The sequence below is a fragment of the Bombus affinis genome, chromosome 15, assembly GCF_024516045.1.
Source record: "Bombus affinis isolate iyBomAffi1 chromosome 15, iyBomAffi1.2, whole genome shotgun sequence".
Lineage (NCBI taxonomy): Eukaryota > Metazoa > Arthropoda > Insecta > Hymenoptera > Apidae > Bombus > Bombus affinis.
Window position 1 is genome coordinate 5248233 of NC_066358.1, and position 18601 is coordinate 5266833.

The 18601-nt window shown below is 41.6% G+C and overlaps 1 protein-coding gene across 14 annotated transcripts in view; it reads right to left on the minus strand.

Annotated features, from left to right (window-relative positions):
* The window catches only part of LOC126925040 (pleckstrin homology domain-containing family G member 5-like), an 84478-nt gene extending 66715 nt beyond the window's left edge, over window positions 1–17763 (minus strand). For 2 of the 14 annotated variants that reach the window (XM_050740181.1, XM_050740185.1), the window contains exons 1-5: window positions 13978–17762; window positions 13390–13784; window positions 11323–11413; window positions 10987–11074; window positions 8330–8435 (exon numbers count right to left, since the gene is read on the minus strand). In XM_050740181.1, the coding sequence (XP_050596138.1) occupies window positions 8330–8435; window positions 10987–11074; window positions 11323–11413; window positions 13390–13784; window positions 13978–14098 (801 nt within the window). In that variant the 5' untranslated portion in view covers window positions 14099–17762. Of the gene's footprint in view, window positions 1–45; window positions 945–8329; window positions 8436–10986; window positions 11075–11322; window positions 11414–13389; window positions 13785–13977 lie in introns of those variants that run through there. The other 12 variants (XM_050740173.1, XM_050740178.1, XM_050740176.1 and 9 more) reach the window with 12 other exon arrangements.
* Window positions 17764–18601: the final 838 nt, after the last annotated feature.

Genomic DNA, 18601 nt, shown 5'->3' on the forward strand with positions numbered 1-18601 from the left:
GTTAAATTCCTACGTATCGGTACAGGCAAAATGCAGCAACGTTACCTTCGAATCTCATCGACGACGCCGTTACGGAAACGTGGCGCGATCTCCAACATAAAACCGATACCGTGTGTCGGTCTCTCAGTTACGATCGAGATTTGCGCCCAGCAACGAGTACAAGCGGCCCTTCTCTTGAGACTTTGCGTCACACTTCCGGTTCCTTCTCTCTTCTCCTATGGCCAATCAGTCCGACATCCTACGTGTTCTGGTTGCGCGCGTTTCTTCGAATCTTTTCATACGTTTCCTTCTCATCTCGGGACACCGAGCTATTTCTTTTGATCCTGCCTCTGCATCGATTGCGAATCAACCTCCGTCAGTGTTCGCGCACGAGGCGATCCTGTTCATTTCCAGCGTGGCGATCGCGAAAATCAAATATAGAATCGTAGTGTCTCTTTCTAAATTTCAATGATCTTTGATCAATCGATACCTTTTTCTCTATTCATACGACGATCTTCTGCCTTTTTTTATTACTTTACAATCTCAATTCCCCTTCCTGACCATCGAACCGTGTTTGTTATATTTGCCAAGGTTCGGAACAGAGAGAAAATTACTCTGCACCTTCGATAGCCCCAAAATAAGGATACAACGCTGGCGAAGGGTGTCGGCAGCGTTCCAGCTCTAAGCGGAATCGTGGTGGCGTTCGTTCGTCGGTTTGTTTCACCGCGTCTCGTGTTGTCTCGGGGGCGAGGGCGGCGTCGATCTTACCGGGCTGAGGTCGCGCGTTCTACTAGACGGAAAATCCGTTCTCCGTCATTTCGAACTCGACCCACCCCCATGCCGATTCTCTCCGGACGGGGATGGCTCGAAACTGCGCGGACATCGAACGCCACCTCCATCCCTACGCTCGCTCCCACCCTCGTCGCGCTTCCCACTGCTCTTCGTCCCTCGCTTACGTAGCTTCTTCTTCGTCTTGACAACTCTTCTTTCCCTTTTCTTCGAGGCTTGACACAAGCGAACGAAGAAACGTAGAAATTGCCTGCGTGAGGAGGGGAGGTCGTACAAGACGATCTTTCTGCTCGCCAAGCGACTGTTTTTTAAGGGGTGAGAAGCTGGAAGCAGAATAGTCCGAGCTTCGTCGAAATCGTTTTCCTTCCAACCTTTATCCCGCGTTCGAACTTTCAGAGAATTTGAACGAGCGTACATGCGTTTGGTGCATATGAAGATTACAGGAGAAAAATGTGATAAGTATAGCCTGGCTGGTTTTCCGGTACGTTATTTAACGTTATTTAATGATCAAAAGGTAATGTACTTTTATATAGTACGGTTAGTATTAGTTAGCGTTAGTAGTTGAGAGAAGAATAACTTATTCCATTGGAAGATACAAGCCTTTTTGCGATAGATGGCAAATTCGTGATATTCCGTGGAAAAGGAATGCGCGTGTGGAATATAGAATCGAATATAAAATATTGTAACCTATGCTTCTGATATCGATATTCTTCGAGAGAGCAGGCTTTTTAATATCAATATTTTTTAAGAGATTTAGGTTTTCCACATTTTTACTGTAAATCTTGTTAACACTTTATATACGTAATTTATAGCAAATTCTTGTTTCTTTAACGTGATTGATAACTGCAGTAAAACAAAGTAGGTCAAGACTTTAGAACAAATTAATTTAATAGATCTTAATAATATTGGCCCATCAACGTTGAAGAAACTCATCTTTCAGAGGAACGAAATTTTATATGCAACAACCTAACGGAATATCACGGCGGGCATCTTCTTTATTTTGAAAACAGGTTTCGGATGAGAAGATTCGCTTGTGAATATATGTACGAATGCTGCTTGAGGTAAGTTATGTTAATTGCTAGACGCTCTATTTTAATTGAGGTTCCTTTAATTAAGACGCTTCCAGCCAGGATTTTTCTAAAGAGTACGAGCCTTTTTCTTATTTTACCTAATTGTGACACCTTGATGCATAAGGATCACATCCTTCACAAACCAAAAGAAAATACAATTTGTTACTTTCTACTTTTACAGACATACTAATGTATAACGCGCCACGGTTTTCGTACATACTATCGTTAACATTATACCGTTTCAAGATCACAGAAGAATGATTGTCCGATGAATCTGATAGTCCGATGATCGATACTTAATCTGCAATGCAAAGTAACGATCACGAGCTGTTCATATCTCATTCATTAAACGTCAAGTTTGAAGAAACTTCTTGCCAGGGAAAGCCTGTTAATCCGTGTGCTCGAATCTCTGTCGAGCAACGATTTTCCAAAAAATTCCACCACATTGTAGTTGTCTTATTTTAGATTCATCCATCCTTGGTATCGCGATACTTTAAACGCATCAGGCAGCGAGAGCTTTCACGAAAGCATTCTCGCAAGGGAAACGAAAAGGCATTAGAAACACATGTGAATATACAGGTGTATCCAATAATCGTGATACAATCGACAAGAGGGTGGTTCTACGTGGAAAAAATGAATCGAAAATACGGAACTCAAGTTTTTCACCAGGCGCCTCGCTTTTTAAGAAAACGAGTTGGAAAAATTGTTTTCCTGTTCACATGTTCAACCAAGAATTGACTTACATACACACACATGAGAAATTTTCAAATTTTACTCTTTCCTCGGCGGTGGAACGTCTTGTGAACGAAATTTATTCTACACTTTCCATTTATTTTCGCACGTAGCGTAACCTCTTGTCGGACTCGCGCCTATCTCTAATCCTTAATCGACGAATTTCAAGAATACTTGACCAAATTTTCCAACTCAATCTCCTCGAAAACGAGTCGTCCCTTGGAAAAACTTTATTCTATATTTTCTACTAACTGCTTTCTTCCCGACTATACGTTTATTGCCGGGATACCCTGTACACTGGAAGCCTGGGGAGGCAAAGGTAATGTGAAAGCATCGCGGCTGAAAAAGCGCGAATTAGAAAAAGTGTTGAAGGTTTGAGAGGAAAGCCAGCGGGGAACATGAGTGCATACCACTGTTCGATACTCGGTTTCCGCGATAGAAACTAAAGAAATCAACCAGGAAATAAGAGAAAAGCGTGTAGGGAAAAGAGCAACGTATTCTACCCCCTTTTCGCGGCACACCTCATTCCCCGTTCGCCGTTCCAGAGCGATTGGACTTCCCTCCCGACCTATAGATCTTACTTTCCTTCCCGCCCTCATCTTTCTCACTTAACGCGACCACCCTGTGGAATGAGGCAGTTTTCGAAAACACAGAGAAATGGAAGAAGGTGGCACGGCCCGGGCCACGCTTTAATGCGCTTACCCGACGGAACACTCCGGGGAACCCGGGACATTTAATTACGCGCGATACCACGATACTTTGCTTCGCTTCAGGAACCAACCACACAGCGGATAAGTGTTCGCTCGAAGTACCGCACGTAGTATTTAGGATTTTTGTGCCGGATATCGTACAGGGTCAGGCAAAAGTGGCACGACCAAACATTTTGAAGTTCATTGGAAGTATTTGAATTCTTTGCGTTCCTCTACGCCATGAGAACTTCCCATCAGCTTTAGGAATCGTCGATTAGTGAATCGTCATTCCCAGCTGGAGAAAATTTTGTTTGAACTTGCCATTAAAATGAATTATTTCGATGTCGAATAATGTTCGATTGGTGTTAAGCAATATTCCAATTAGGCGTAGTCTGCATTTCCGAGGACTATATCTGGTTCCATCGTTTCAAATTTGTAGCAATTGTCAGTATCAGAAGAGTTGCTGGAACGGAGGCGTTATAGTTTCTACTTCTACGATTCCTTTCAATGTAATTCGTACATTAAAGAGTCTTGATGGGTAAAACATATTCACATGACAGTACTGGAAGTTTGAGCAGGTGCTTAGAGGTAAATATGATTTATAGACATTCATCGGTGATATAAAATTCCTAACATACATTGATTCCTCGTGTATTTTTTGGAATGTTCTTCGTACCTATCTCTGTTGCGTTTTTCACGAGTCTAAAATATCCACCTTTTATAGAAATTCTCGAATAATCTAAATAGATGACTTTTTGTTTGAACATCGAAACTTATCGTTGCCTTACTTTCACATTGGCTTGTATAAAATATACGAAAATAGTAAATACACGACAGGAAGGAAGATTATATGAAAAAAATTTGGCAGATGCGGGCTAGAGGAGGTCAGCAGAATTTCGCGCGGAAAAAATCGATAGCGTGGATGGCGAAAAGGGCATTCCAAGGTTAGTGAGAAAAAATGGCCGCACCAAAGTTTTTATACGATGAAAGCTGAAAATTCGGATATTTAAATATCACGTATTATTCAGGAAAGACCGTTCTCTTTTTTTAATTCTCCTGACATATACCTATCTGCATAGATTAAAACAAGCCATTGTGTGCATCATGTTAAACCGGAATCCTAGATATATTCTATTATTACATCGTACGTAATATACAATGCACGGAATACTATATTTACCATATCGTTATTCTACGTAATTAACCAAAATTGATATCAGTCTATTTACATGAATAGTTTATTCGCGGTATCTTTGCATAACAGCCGAAACGCTCTTAAATTTCCAAATTATCAAACACGGAAGCTAATGCATGAAACCTGATGAAACTGTTTATGAATATCAGCTGTTTACACGGAAAGCAATGAAAATACATACGGTAAAAATGACAAAAACACTTGGACGAACTAAGTTATTTCATGACGGTCTTTTTCTCTCGTTCTTTCAACGAGCAATCGTATTGCATTTGACGTTTCATTATTTGCACCGTTTTTTCTAGGATCGATATCAGCCACGTGCAACCATAAATCTGATGGAACATCGCGGAAAAGAGTTATACGGCTGCGATCGATTGCGAGCCGGAGATGCTGCGGGGTCAATCGAACCTCCATACTGAATTACTCGGAAAAATCATAAACGTGCATCGCCACTGGAATATCGATTGATCTCGATATCACACCAAAGTTCAGGCACCGCGATACCCTTTCGAATGCCGTGTACAGTCCAGAGAAAAAATCGTCGTTCGTTAAAACTTTCGCCGGTATCTTCATCGAATCTTTTTTTCCCCCCTTTTCTCGTATTCGTATACGTCACCGGTAGATAGCTCGCGCTGAAAACTTATTTCATCAAGATACGGGAATACAACTTCGTTAAATTTCGACTGGTCATCGGGTCGGATTTCGGGCGAATTTTTTAATTAAAAGCTCGAGCCGCTTGAAAAAAATCACCGATGGACACCGAGTGAATTAACCGTTCATTAAAACTTCCAGACGAAGGGCCTGCAACAGTTACTTTGATTTTATTAATTTCCGTCCTGCACGATACACAGGCTAATCCTAATGAAGAAACCGGCTTAAAGTCAATCCAATTTTCTAGGCTTTAATAAATAAAAAATACTCGAGCCTGCAGCGCATTTACTGACCTACATTGGCCGCCAACGTTCCTTTTCATTCTCTTTCTTCTAAAGCCACAATCGTGAAGCGAGGTGTAACCAATTCCATGTGAATTCATTTTAATTTATGTCCCTCGATACGAGTGCCCCGGGCAACAATTTCACCGAGATTTAACGGAAACTCGTAGCTGTGAATTTGCCGCGCTATAATTCGCGCCGGAACAGCTGCTCTTTGCGTTCTTTCCTCGTCGGGCGGATCGATCGTATGAATCTCCGTTCAAAGTCGCGTACCACACTGCGGTTGATTAAAAATTTCGCCACTAAATCGACGCCACCGTGGCAACGTGCAATGCCGCAGATTTTTTTCTCGATTCGTGGACAACGAGGCGAAACGTTGCGTTACATCGTCCATGATCGACGGTCGCCTGGTCGACGCGAGGACGCCGTTCGATTCAACGGGAATCGAGAACCGCGATAAGTAATACAGAACGGTGAGCAGATTGAATCGTCCTGCTGGGGAAATGAAATCAATGGAATGAGTGCGAATGAAACAGGCAAGAATGGGCCGAGATAAAAAGAGACGAAGAAAGCGAAACACGGGAGAAAAGGAGAGCGAGGACCAGGGATAAAGACCGAGAAACAGAGAGAAAGAGAAAGAGAGAGAAGGAGAGAAATCATGATGTGACAATGTAGCGCAACGCTTCTCTACTTTGGATCGGTCGTGGGAAGCTGTCAGAAATTCGCGAACAAGAGGCGCCAGATGAAACGGAGACGAGAGTTTCGTATTAAAGGAGAACACCCATTAATTCCATCATCGATTCGTGTTCCTCATTGTCCAGGTCCTATCTGCTCCTTACTCGTTCGACCCGAAAAAAGAAGAGGCGAAAAAGATGAGAGGAAAGAAGGGAAAACCAGCTTTTCATGCGACCGTGTTTCGACGAATTTAACGACCCTGTGAAGCATCATTCAAAAAGCGGCAAAATCGACACGATTGCCATGGATTTTAGAGCGAAGGAGCGAGTACGAGAGGATCGACACGGTCGCAATTCGAAACAATAAATCAGTGTCGTACGATTCGCATCGCGAATCAAATTCGAGACCAACGTCTTCGTTCTTGGTGAACATATCAGATTCGATGTTCGTCGACTCGCAATTTTAGATGCTTCTTTACCGTTTTTCCTTGCTGGATTATTCGCGAAGCTCATTTTTTTTTCAAGGATCGTAAGCGCACGATGGTAGGAGTAATTGTTCTCGCTTTGGTAGCTTTATCAGTTACTATGTCCATTTTTCTCTAATTAAGAGCGTGATTAATTTCCCCGGTCGGCAAAAGGGGTTATTACCGGCGTTAGACGCAGATTTCAGTTTCAGTTTCGCTGAGATACCGCGGGGAATATTCGCGCGTTACTCTTGGAAACCTAAGTATCATTTCGTAGAACGTGGATGAAGATGACAGAGATTAGAGTATCTCATATTCTCGGAAGCCTGTGTGGCTGTGCAAACAAACGTCATCGTTTGGACGTTTTCTATTGTAAATTGTCACGAGCATGAAACGGAAACCGCAGTATCAAAGAGTTATGCCATGTCCTTTACGTTTCGTGGTGATAAACGTTGAAAAGGAAGCACGTGGAGGCATTATCAATGCCTCGAAGAATACTTTGCTTCATATTTCGTAACGTTCTGAAACAAGCTCAAAGGGAATCCCGAGTGGCATCTACGAGAATGCTCTTTCCCTTTTGTCAAGTCTCACTTTTGATGATCGCGAACAGCCACGTCGAATCTCAATTATCGCGAATAATAAGCAGCCAGCGTCGATTCAGGATCGCTTAATAGAGAGATAGGCGTGTTGGAGAAAGACGTATCTTTGGCTGAATCTCAAAGGCGGTGCACAGAAAGCCGATGCCTCTGGCAGAGACTTTTTTGTAGTTCTTTCCGCACGAAAACGGGGATTGTTCGCCGAGTAGACGAGCTGCGCCAGTCAAAAGCATAGGAGGACCTTGCAGGAATCTACCGCAAACGTTTCAAAGCCGATCTCCTCCTCCGCGTATCGTGACCGGGAAATCGACGCGAAAATCCTTTGAGTATTAATTATGGAGAAAGTTCCGCCATCGAATATCCTTAGAAAGATCTTCTTCTATGTGAGAAGATTACCGGCTGAGTGCTATAGTATTGCAGAGTTATGCAACACTTTCTGCGATTATTTCGCTATTAATTAACGAAGATACCGAACACCGTAACGAAGTTTATGCACTCGTTTGTATCGTTGTTAAACTACGCCGGTTATCAACTTTCCCAGTAGCTTTAATTGGACATGAGATGTCTACTTTGAACGATGTTTGCCGCTCGTCACGCGTTAATTTTATTTTCCATTTCGGCTTCGAATTCACTTTATACAGTTTGTGCTGGCAATCGATAACTGGCGCGCTCGATAACTGGCTGATTCTGCGTGAATAAGTAAATAAAAAGTGTAGAATGAAATTTGTTCGTGTGGCGCTTCGTTTTCGATAAAATCGGATTTGAACATTTTGGTATAATAAATATATATATACTTGGCCGATCGTCGACTGGATACACATAGATAATCAGCCGACGATTATTATTCACATGCGAAACTAAGTGAAAAGTATAGAATAACATTTTCAAGAAAACAGTTTTTTAACGTAATAATATGGTTTTCAAATTGAACTTTTTCTTTTAGAAACTACGAAATAGCTTGGAAAGCTGAAAGTAATTATATCTCATCTAGAACATGACGAAGCATTCTGTGACAGAACATATCATATCAGCATGATGTTAGAGGAAAAGAAATTCCTTGTTAGCCGTGTGATTAATAGTTTAGAAACCTACTCTAACGGTGCGATAACATACGGCCCGATTCAGGGGATAAAGCAAGTAAAACTAAATACAAGCTCAGGCGAGTTTGAGAAAGTGTTAAACTAATTAAACTGTTTGTTGGACACTTACCGAATGAAGCTGCGCGGGGGACTGGTCGACATCTAGGAGAGACAAATTTCGGCCAGTTGCTTTCAGGCTCCTCCATTCGCGTCTGACCTGTTGCTCCTTTTTAAGGCTGAAACAAAAAGTTGACTGGTTAAATATACACCCTTCAGCGAGGGTATTTTATAAATACGAGGGAAAATCCTTAAAATAAACCCGTGGGTGTATCGATTTGCTGAAAATAAATCACGTTCCTATTTTGTTTTGTAGGACAGATTGGATTACAATGGATGAAGAACAAAGGAATCGTCATCCGGGAACAATTTGCAGATCGCTTTAATTAACCATTGAAAGAAATTTTATTTTTGTTCCCTCATTAAGGAACTTTCCACCGTAATTCATCACAGCAAGGATCCGTGCAATTCATCATTTCAATTGAAAGCGATTTTTCGTTTTAAGAATCATCCGCACGCTGTATAATGGATGACGGTGGATAAATTGAAAATGAAATGGTTTTCGATATTGTCACGTGTTCGCTGATGAACTTCGCGTGTGATTAATGACCGGCTCGTCTTGTATTATATCGCTCTCGATTCCGGGGGAATTTTGCAAATTCCAGCGCAAGATTTTCACCGCAGTTCCCAGTGTAACAGGCCGGTGCTACGCGTGTCGATAAAGATTGATTCCATATCGATCAACCCGTTGAAATAAAAGGGAAAAAGGACGAGCGCGGAGTCGCTCACTCTATATACCTTCTTCCATAGAATTAGAGAGAAAAAAAAAAAAAAGAAAGGAAAGAATGAAAAAAAGCGAACTCTGTTATCTTTCATTCATGAAGCTCGGCAATTAATTTTAATCTCGTTACGATCGAACCGAACATTGTGAGAGAAAGGAATGCAAATAAAGACAGGTTCCTCGGCTACACGCAGCTCCAAGAAAATGATTTCACTGATACTTTCTATTTAACCTTCTCTGAGTGTTTTAATCTTGCCGTGAGATAAATGCCACCGAGCTAGGCGAAACAGAAGACTCTGTATCTTTCTCATCATGTGCATCCTTTCTGTTCGTTCGTCGATGCGTTCGCTGCGAATTTCAGGAACTCGCGTTAAGATTTGCTCCTCGTATATTCCTTTTACTATACTCTCCTCGAAACAGTCCAGCACTGATTAAAACCTCTCTGCCTTGCCCCGTGTTCTATTCCCGCTGAGCTCGAACCTTTGATGGCTATGTGTGCGTTCCCGTATGAGCCGCTGCGTAGGCATTACCGAGATTGGGAGAACGTTTCCTTCCGTATGCACTTCCTTCCGTATCCTTTCAAGGAAAATTAACTATAGTCGGATCTCACGTATGCCAAGAGTACACCACCAGTCAGACCCGTATCATTCTTCTGTCCTGAGACAAAAGAAACGAAGTGGCATGTTGTTCTGGCTTTCTGTCATGTACCGAGACCTTTCACTCCCTCGAGGATTTATCAGAGCAGTTATGGTCTCTGACCTCGCTGTCTGTCTTTGTGCATTAATACATTTAATATCGAAATCCTTCCTTTGGTTCTGTCTCTTTTTCCACTTTCTTTCTTGAAGATAGGGACGAAACCTGCAAAATGTTTTATCGCATCTCCGTTGAAATTCATTGTTCTTAACCTAGTTGTTTTTAGGGGAAAAAATAGAGAAAAAGAGCGAGAGGAAGAGGAAGAGGAAGAGGAAGGGTGGAAGAGAGGGATCTCATCGTGTACCGCATTCCTTTCGTTTCCATCCACGAGAAAGAATAACCGGAATTGCTCAGGGCTAGTGCGGCCCGGGTACTTCTCGGGATTGTTAGCAACTGGGTCGAACCAATTACGTACGTGGCACGTAAACTTATGCTTTTGTAGTACAAGGTGATTCGAAGTGGTAACGAATGACTTTTTCGTTCGTTGACGGAGGGGAGGAAGGTGGAGAAGCAGGAGAATAGAAGAAAGTCATGTATCTTGAAACAAAGCCCAGTGAAAAGGAGCAACGAGTATCGGTGCTGGCCGAAGATACATCACAGAGGCTTGTTAGGTTTCTTTTCTAGGAGTTCTCCTACTTTCGAAACAATTCTTAGATGTTACAAGATGTTAGACAAGATCGCCTCACTCTTGGCGTTGATACGTCGCTAGATTGATTTAAGGTTTCTTCTTCGTCGTGCTATCGATCGGCAGGAAGTGGCTTCAAAGCTATCCCTGTTTCTTATCGGTAAAAGCGTCTCCTTTGGAATTAATGGTTTAAGGCGAGGCAGCAATCTTCTGCATTTTCCAAGTGATTCACGTGAGGGACAGCCAAGTCTCTGATGTCGAAACACGAGTTACGAGATCTCAACTTCGTACATCAAGCCGTCTCGAGGCGCAATTTACTCAGCTTTCTTTAAACAAAAGGGTCGCATCTCGTCGCCACGTTAGGAAAAGCGACTTTAATTAACTGTTAGTTGTTGATAACAGAAGGCTATTCCGCTTGGGGACTAATACGATCATAGTAGTTTCTTCAATTAAAAAAACAACAAAGACTAACAGTTCAAGAACTTAGCTCGATCCAACTTTCTTCGAGAGCAACCTCTTCTTCCTTTCATTCTTATATCCGTTGGGGGAGAAGTTGAAAAATTTTGTTATTTCTCGCCATCCCTTTTACCCGGTCAAGATTCAATAAAATGGTAAATCTTGCATTACTTACGGGAATATTCGCTCGTTGTAACTTTCATCCCTGACGGTGTGCGTGAGAGCAGGGAGACTACTGGCCTCCCAGGGCGGACTACTTAAATCTGGAAAGAAAGAATACGGAAACTTTCCATCACGACTGCGTTTCACAATAAGAAAAATTTAAACGATACCTAATTCTTCGCGAAGCTGATTAGAAAGGAAAATTAACCAAATAATTGTGCGAGATAAAAAGATCCATTCCAAATCCTATCACGGATGCAATTATTGTCTTTAATATTATTTCCAATTGGTAATCGGCTTCTTTGATAATTTCCACGAATTCAAATGGAATAAGAAAAATTCAAGTTACCTATTGTAGAGTCATAATGGACGCTGTATCGTCCGTAAGGGGCTGTTCGACTCAGTGCCTCGTTCACTCGTCTTCTCGTACTTCTAGTCTGCTGGAAGATACAATTTCTTTTACATCGGATCGAGACGCTCGAACGCACATGAAAATTAAGAGAGTCCAGAAAGATGTACAATCGAGGAGGTTTCTGAGAACATCGTTTCCGGAAAGTTCATCTAGCTACCTCGATAGGAGATGCAGGTCGGGACAAGACGAAGGATCCTTGTTACGTACAAGAATAGAGCCAAGCGGGATTTACCGCGGTACTCGAAAGCCTCTTTTATTTACATCGACCTAACGATCTTTTTCTAGCGTGGCCGAAGAAGATATCTCTTTCAGTTCCATATTGTACCGACGCGACGCGGATATTTTCATCCGCTTAATGCGCCTCCTACATCCGAACCCGATTACATGCGGCAAATCAAGATATCAAGACCCTGATACCCCGACTGATTCCGTCGCTCTCCTTTTAACAGCGAAATGTATTAAGAAAGAGAAAGCAAGAAACGGCATAGAGAATCTTGAATTAATCTATCAAGCAAATATTTACTCTCGAGCTCGGTTACGAAGCGAAGGCAAAATTATTGATCAAATTTTTACGGCGAATACCGAGCAGTCTCGAGGTTGGTTCGTATTTAAATTTTATTTGTATTATTAATTAACATATCGTATAGAGCATAATTTCGAAATCTGAATTTAATTCGAATTTTAATATTGCTAGATGCTTTAGAGTAATATTTTTTCCTCGAATGTTTATGTATCTGCTTCTACATTTGGAAGAAAGGTTACGACATTATTGTCAGAGAAAAGAATGAGTTATTGTTTTAACAGAAAGTAATTTTTGCTGTAGCCAAGACAGATAGCTTTATATTTCATTGGACATTAATTTAACCTCGCTCGCCAGTAAGTCAAGTCTTATCGATACGACGTGGGCACACCCTATCGAAGCGACGAGAAAATATTATTATTGTTCTATTAAATAGAGTTGTTCGCGTCAGAACGGATAGTACTTCGATATGACACTAAGTGAAGTAGAGATATTTCGAGGAGTTCAAACGATTGAAAACGTGTCTAAGAGGCAGCTAGATTCGGCGATCTGATATTTATTAATTACTAGACTGAGGATATTTATGTATTTTTTGGAAATTCAAACACAGGTATTATATATAAAGATACATAAATTATCCAAAGTAAAATAATCTTTATAATATTTAGAGACCGAGGTAAATACCTTCTATTTATAAAGATACGAATTTGCATAAACATTCACAGTCTACTAATTATCAAAAGTGCTCAAAATCAATGTTCATATTAATTTAATTCGACGGAAAGTAGCGCTTGAGCTCGAGTGCCTTGTCGAATTTCCATTGTGCCAAACAATTTAGTTTGCAGATCACAATCGAGCGAATATTCATTCGGGATAGAAATAAAATAAATATATATATATATATATCAGTCAACGACGAGAATTTTCGTAGCCCGCCCAGCGAGCCGTAATTAATTCCATTGTGTACCTATTCTTGTTTCTTCAATCGAACTCGATTGCGCGGGTAAAACTTAAAAATTAGCGACGTGGCTAACATAGTTTCGTTCATCACGTTTCACCACAAAATCCCCATTGGATTTTACGTTAAATACGAATTTAAACCCATCATCCATGGCTACATCTTCTTCAACGACTCGATTTCCATTTCAAATCCGCTTAAAATCCCATTGAAATTCGATGGAAACACTCATTAGATCTTAATTGCGGGGCGGGGAGGGGGTGAACTAACTAAGCCGACGTTGGTCAAATTGAAGAATCTGTCCGATCGATGAAACGAAATAAATCTGCCGTTCTAAATCGCCATCAACAAACACCTTGCCGTCGCAAATCCTATCCAGCGACGCCCCTTAATCTATCACCCTCAAGAAAAACAAATTAATTCAACTACAAACTCGATCAATTTAGCTGCGCGACAGACGTTAGCGGTTAGCTAAACTCGATAGATCCCAATGGATAACTCGATCTATACCAATAACGACTCTTACGGAAGTGGTATCGATGAGACTTTGCGTCCTGGTAACTTGAACCTTCGGGGAAAATAGTTCCTCGCTGTTGCTCGGAGGGCTGTCATCCTGGTCGTCCAGACATTCATCCTCGGCCAAAGACACCAAACTGTTATACCAATGTACGCTGCTCGGCCTATGAGGTTTCGAGGGTTCTTGCACACGGTTCAAGTCTTTGCTGAAGCTCAAACTACGCTTAATCGGTTGCAGACTGCGATTTATCACAGCCGGTAACTCCGCGGCGCTGCCTCTTATCAGTGACCCGATTTTCCGACGGAACGACTTCCGTTCGAATCTCCCGCTCGTCCTTGCCGCCTTCTCATCCCCCTGCGCGTCGTCGTTGCTACCGAGGATCGATAGATCCTCTCTTGGTTCCTCTGAAACGACGAGTTATTTTTTTAAATTACTTTCAGGCAAGCACAGGTTAATAAGATATTAGAGAAAGATAGAGAATATCGGGAACTTTGGAGATTTAAAAAGTTTTTAAAAGGATTTCTCGGTAGGTAGATAATAGAGCGTAATATCGAGGAGTAAAACTTCGAAGGCGAAATTCGTCTAAGACCGCAGTACCTGCTTGCACCTTCGATTCTCTGTTCTTCGGGGGTACCTGCTTCTTGCAACTCGACATTTTCTGGCTGACGTTCTTCGACTTCTTCGAAGCCCGCTTCTCGTCCTTCTTCGGTGTTGTCATCGTGCCAAACTCGATATACACACATACACACGAACAACCGAACAGAGTTCTTCCCTTTTCAGCCCCAAAGTCCTATTAAAAAATTGTTCCGCGTCTCAGCTGGACGAATTGGCCGCGTTTCGTTCTTCCGGAAGGATTCAGCGGCCAGGTGAAACTGGCCGCGCTTCATCGAGGTCGGCCCGACGGAGATAAACGATTCACGTGTAACTCCAATCACGCGAAGCACTGCGGATGAACCGTCAATAAAACAGCGAGCTCGTAGAACGAACACGCGTTCGAGCGAACAATTAAGCGGCTTTCGTCGATTCCCGATTATTGCAAATTTCTCTGCCACGCGGCTGGCCAGAGCCGCGTCAGACCGTGAATCGGATCAATAGAATCGCATTATAGCCGCGCATGGATCGCGCAATTGTTACAGAACCGAGCGAGAGATCGTTCCATTGCGAACGACGTTTATTGTTCTGGTAGTAACGTTGATCGAACAAATCGTGGCCAAACAATGTGCGAACTTCCGTGGTAAATGCTGTTCTCAGGTTAGCTATCTCTTTCCAACCATTGGTTGTCGGTCTATTTCCCGAGGTTCTTCGCCCTTGAATCGTGAACAAGTATCAGAAATAGTAGAAACTGAACGCTGAAATTACCGATAATTAAAGACCTAAAAAGAGATTGTACGCTATCGTTCAAAAGCATCTAGACAATTGTTTTCCTTTTGAGAAAATACATTTCGATTAACAAATCAAATGATTCTATTCTTTATAACGGCTACGTGCAATACAATTTCGATTTTCATTCTAGGAACAGTCGTCGAGTTTAAAGAAAAATTCCTAAACGAAAAAAGAAACGAAGTTCGATTTATGTCACTTATGGAAAATTTTAGATTATTATTTTAATTCTTTTACGAATACGAGCACATGTGTTTATATTACAATCGTGTTTAGTATTATAGTTCCAGTGTAGAATTAGGATTGGCAGAATGTTAAAAAAAACTGCCAGGTAATGATTAATTAAGAATATATTGATGTCAGGGGTAATCCATTGTAGATGTTGATACTGTGGCTTGCGATCCTATTACGCATTATGTATTTGCTTTCAAGTAGTTCCATTAGAGGCTATAATTAATTAACCGCTGCTGGCGGCATATCGTTATCAATTGTACCAATAGCTCAATTATTAATCTCGCGATCGCCGTTGATTTTGCGCTCGAGTTAGCCAGAATTTTATTGAGATTAATAAATACCATTACCAAATCGCGTCGCATTAACTATCACGTCATTACTCGTGACCCTCTTTCTCAACCGATAAATCCGCGACTGATCAACGAAATATAGCCCACCTCTCATTATCTTTTCCTCATTTGTATATACCTGTCCATATCAGTTTCACGCGTTCCCTCTTTTTCTTATCCGCAATATCGATTTCAAAGAATTCCCCAACCTTCCGAGGAAATCACATGGTCGTAATTGTTGCAGCCAGAAGTGCACTGTATCAGTATTTTTTCTTATCGCGTTTCTTCCTTATCATTGCGATTCGAACTAACCGTATCGAAGTTATCGTGCTTGATTGTTTCCGTTTTCAAAAAAGCTAGAAAAATTTGCAACTTTTCAACTAACAACTTCCATCGAATTACCACAAGAAGCAGAGAGGGAGAGTGTGTGTGTGTGTGTGTGTGCGCGCGCGTATGCGTTAGTGCCCGAATAGAATTAATAAATAAATTGCTTGAAATAATCGAACCACGTCTCAATTGGTCCAACAGAAACGAATGTAAAATTTTCTGGACGAATGATTGTCCGAACAACGAATGTTTCACGGGTTTTTATCGGTAAACAGAGTTCGGCCGAACACATACATGATCGCGTTTCGTCATCGGCAATTAACGCTATCGTAAAGGTAACAGACTATCGTGATATTATCGTCGACTTACGAGAAACGTCACGAGCGGTGCGCCTCGATAGCGCCGTAAAAGTGCAACAATTAACAATGATTAAGGCTGGAACGTGGAAACGTACGACTTGAAAGAAGTATTACAATTTTTCATTTGTGTGTTCCACCACCGTCTATAATAATTTCCAAGAAAGAGACGAAAGCATAAACGACGAAGTAATCGTTTTGTGCAATAAGATACTTTTATGTTTTATAATGGAATTATAATTTATTGATATTAAAGCGATAACGGGCGAGTCGGTTAAAAATAGATAGGTAAAGCTGAGTAGGGGGAAATTCACGAAACTCGCTGGTATCAGCGCGGAGCGTTGCCGATACTCGGTTGAAAATTTTGCACCAGTTAAATCGATGCACCACGTAACGCGTTGCCACGTTCGTGAATGCGCTGATAAGATTGTTCAAGGTAGCGCGAAGTTCAGTAGATTAAAACTAGCGGAAGCAAACTTAAAAACTATTATCGATATGCGCTTAGCATTTCCAACGATTATACCGCGTTATGTCAAAATTGGATTCTTTAAAGTTCCGTCCATGAACGTTGCACGTGTGACGATTAGCCACAGGTTCCAATATCTTCGAAGAATCTAGTTTCCTCGATTTTTACATTTCTTTTTTTACGACTCTATCGTCACGATCGTGCACGAATCTAATAAGAAAATTCATTGGCGTGAAAATAATAGATTCTGAATAGATACGATACCACGTGGCTATAAAAGGAAGTCTATACAATAGTCGGAGTGTGTTTCATCTTAGGACAATGGATGATCAGTTGGTCCCAATATGGCAGAGCAAACCATAGCACTTCTCGACCAAATGAAACTGGATACGGCCCGAAAGTGAATACGTTTGCGAATAACAAACGAAATTACAAACGAAGGAACTGGTTTACACAGATTTCATAGCACGATAATCGCGCGAGTTGCGGCCGCGATCGCAACCGCGATCGTGACGGTGACCGGCGATTGTAAATCACACAGAATTCGAGGTTTCACCACATTCTCTGCAATTTTCGCAGATTAACGTTTTCCGGTTGAGAAACGATACAAATCGAAAAGAAAAAGAAAAACAAATCACGTGGGCATGCACACACACGAGAAGATCGCGTGACAGTTCGTTGATCTCGAAGATCTAACACGATTAATCAGTTCCCACTAGATCTATGCTTAATTTCCAAACTATTCAACGATTTGCTAATCCGTTCACGGTCTCCGTTCCACACGAATCACAGTTTAAAGCGTTTGAAACGGCGCGACGCAGTGCGATCGAACCGATTAATTCGATTCGCCTCGACGAATCTGCGTTCTATAGTAAACAAAAGAATTAGAAAACAAGTGGTCCGGCACTGTAGTTGTCGGAATCCACATGCTTATCGATCACGGCACATTTTCACGAAACGTTATCGCCGTGATAAAACCGATTCGATGCACGAAACTCACGATAACAAGAAACTGCTGATCGAAGTTCGTATTCCGCGACGAACGATTCGAACGAGTTGTCCGATGTATCAAGAACGAGGAAGATCGATAACGCGGTTTATCCGCCGCGTATTTCGCGGCAGGTAGACCGGTGACTTCTATCGATCTTGCGCTGTCTCGATGTAACGCGAGCGCGAAAATCGCAAACGCGCGTAGTCAAGAAATTAAGAAAACAGGTGAGACGAGGTAAGCGTTTTGCTCACCTGAGCTGGTGGGGGAGACACCGTGGTTGGAAAGAGAGCGACGATAGAACGGCGATCGTGAAAGAAACCGTCGAAGGAAAAATGTGGCGTATCAGTGGTGCTCAGCTGTTTTAAAATTTTGCTTCCAACTTTGATTGATATCTTACCTTGGTGCGTGTGATGATGCTTGATGCTTTTTAGATTGCGCCAAACTGACCAATTTCATAGAGTTTCATTAATTATTTGGTTAAAATTAAGCATTTAGTTCCTGCAAAATTAATTCAACGAAGATTATACGTATCGGTGGAATTAATTTAAGACAAATTGATCGTTCGATAGAATTAAAATAATGTTGCGAACATAGAAATTGACCACTCTTTGACCTTTATATCTTCAGTTTCTTATCGAACTAAATCAGAAGCGGACAAGTAAAATTAAAAAATAAATAAATAAATAAATAACGATGCCGGCTTGTTTATTATTCTACCGTTCTGAATTATTCCCCTTTCTAACGACTTTTATAGCGTTGACATTTAGAACTGAATATCTATTATCATCAGAGATAAAAAGATCTATTTAAAGAGAATGAATTAGCAGAAATGGAGTGAGGTTTTCCTAGGCGGCTTAGTTTCATGACGAAATCGATTCGGAAGGTTTGCGCACTATATCTGTCGTATCGCAGCGCGATGGGACACAGAATCGCGTTAATGTCCGCGAGAAATGATTGCGGGAAATGCTCGCTGATGTCTGAAATACGTTATAAGAGTTCTGAAACTAGCCTGGCTATAAAACGAACGTAAAGCACATGTTGCCGTTTTATTGACGAAGGGAGCGAAACTCGCTGGCGTGTTCGATATTCGAGAGCCGTGAAATGACTTCTGTCGAATGTAACGAGGTAGCCTTTTACT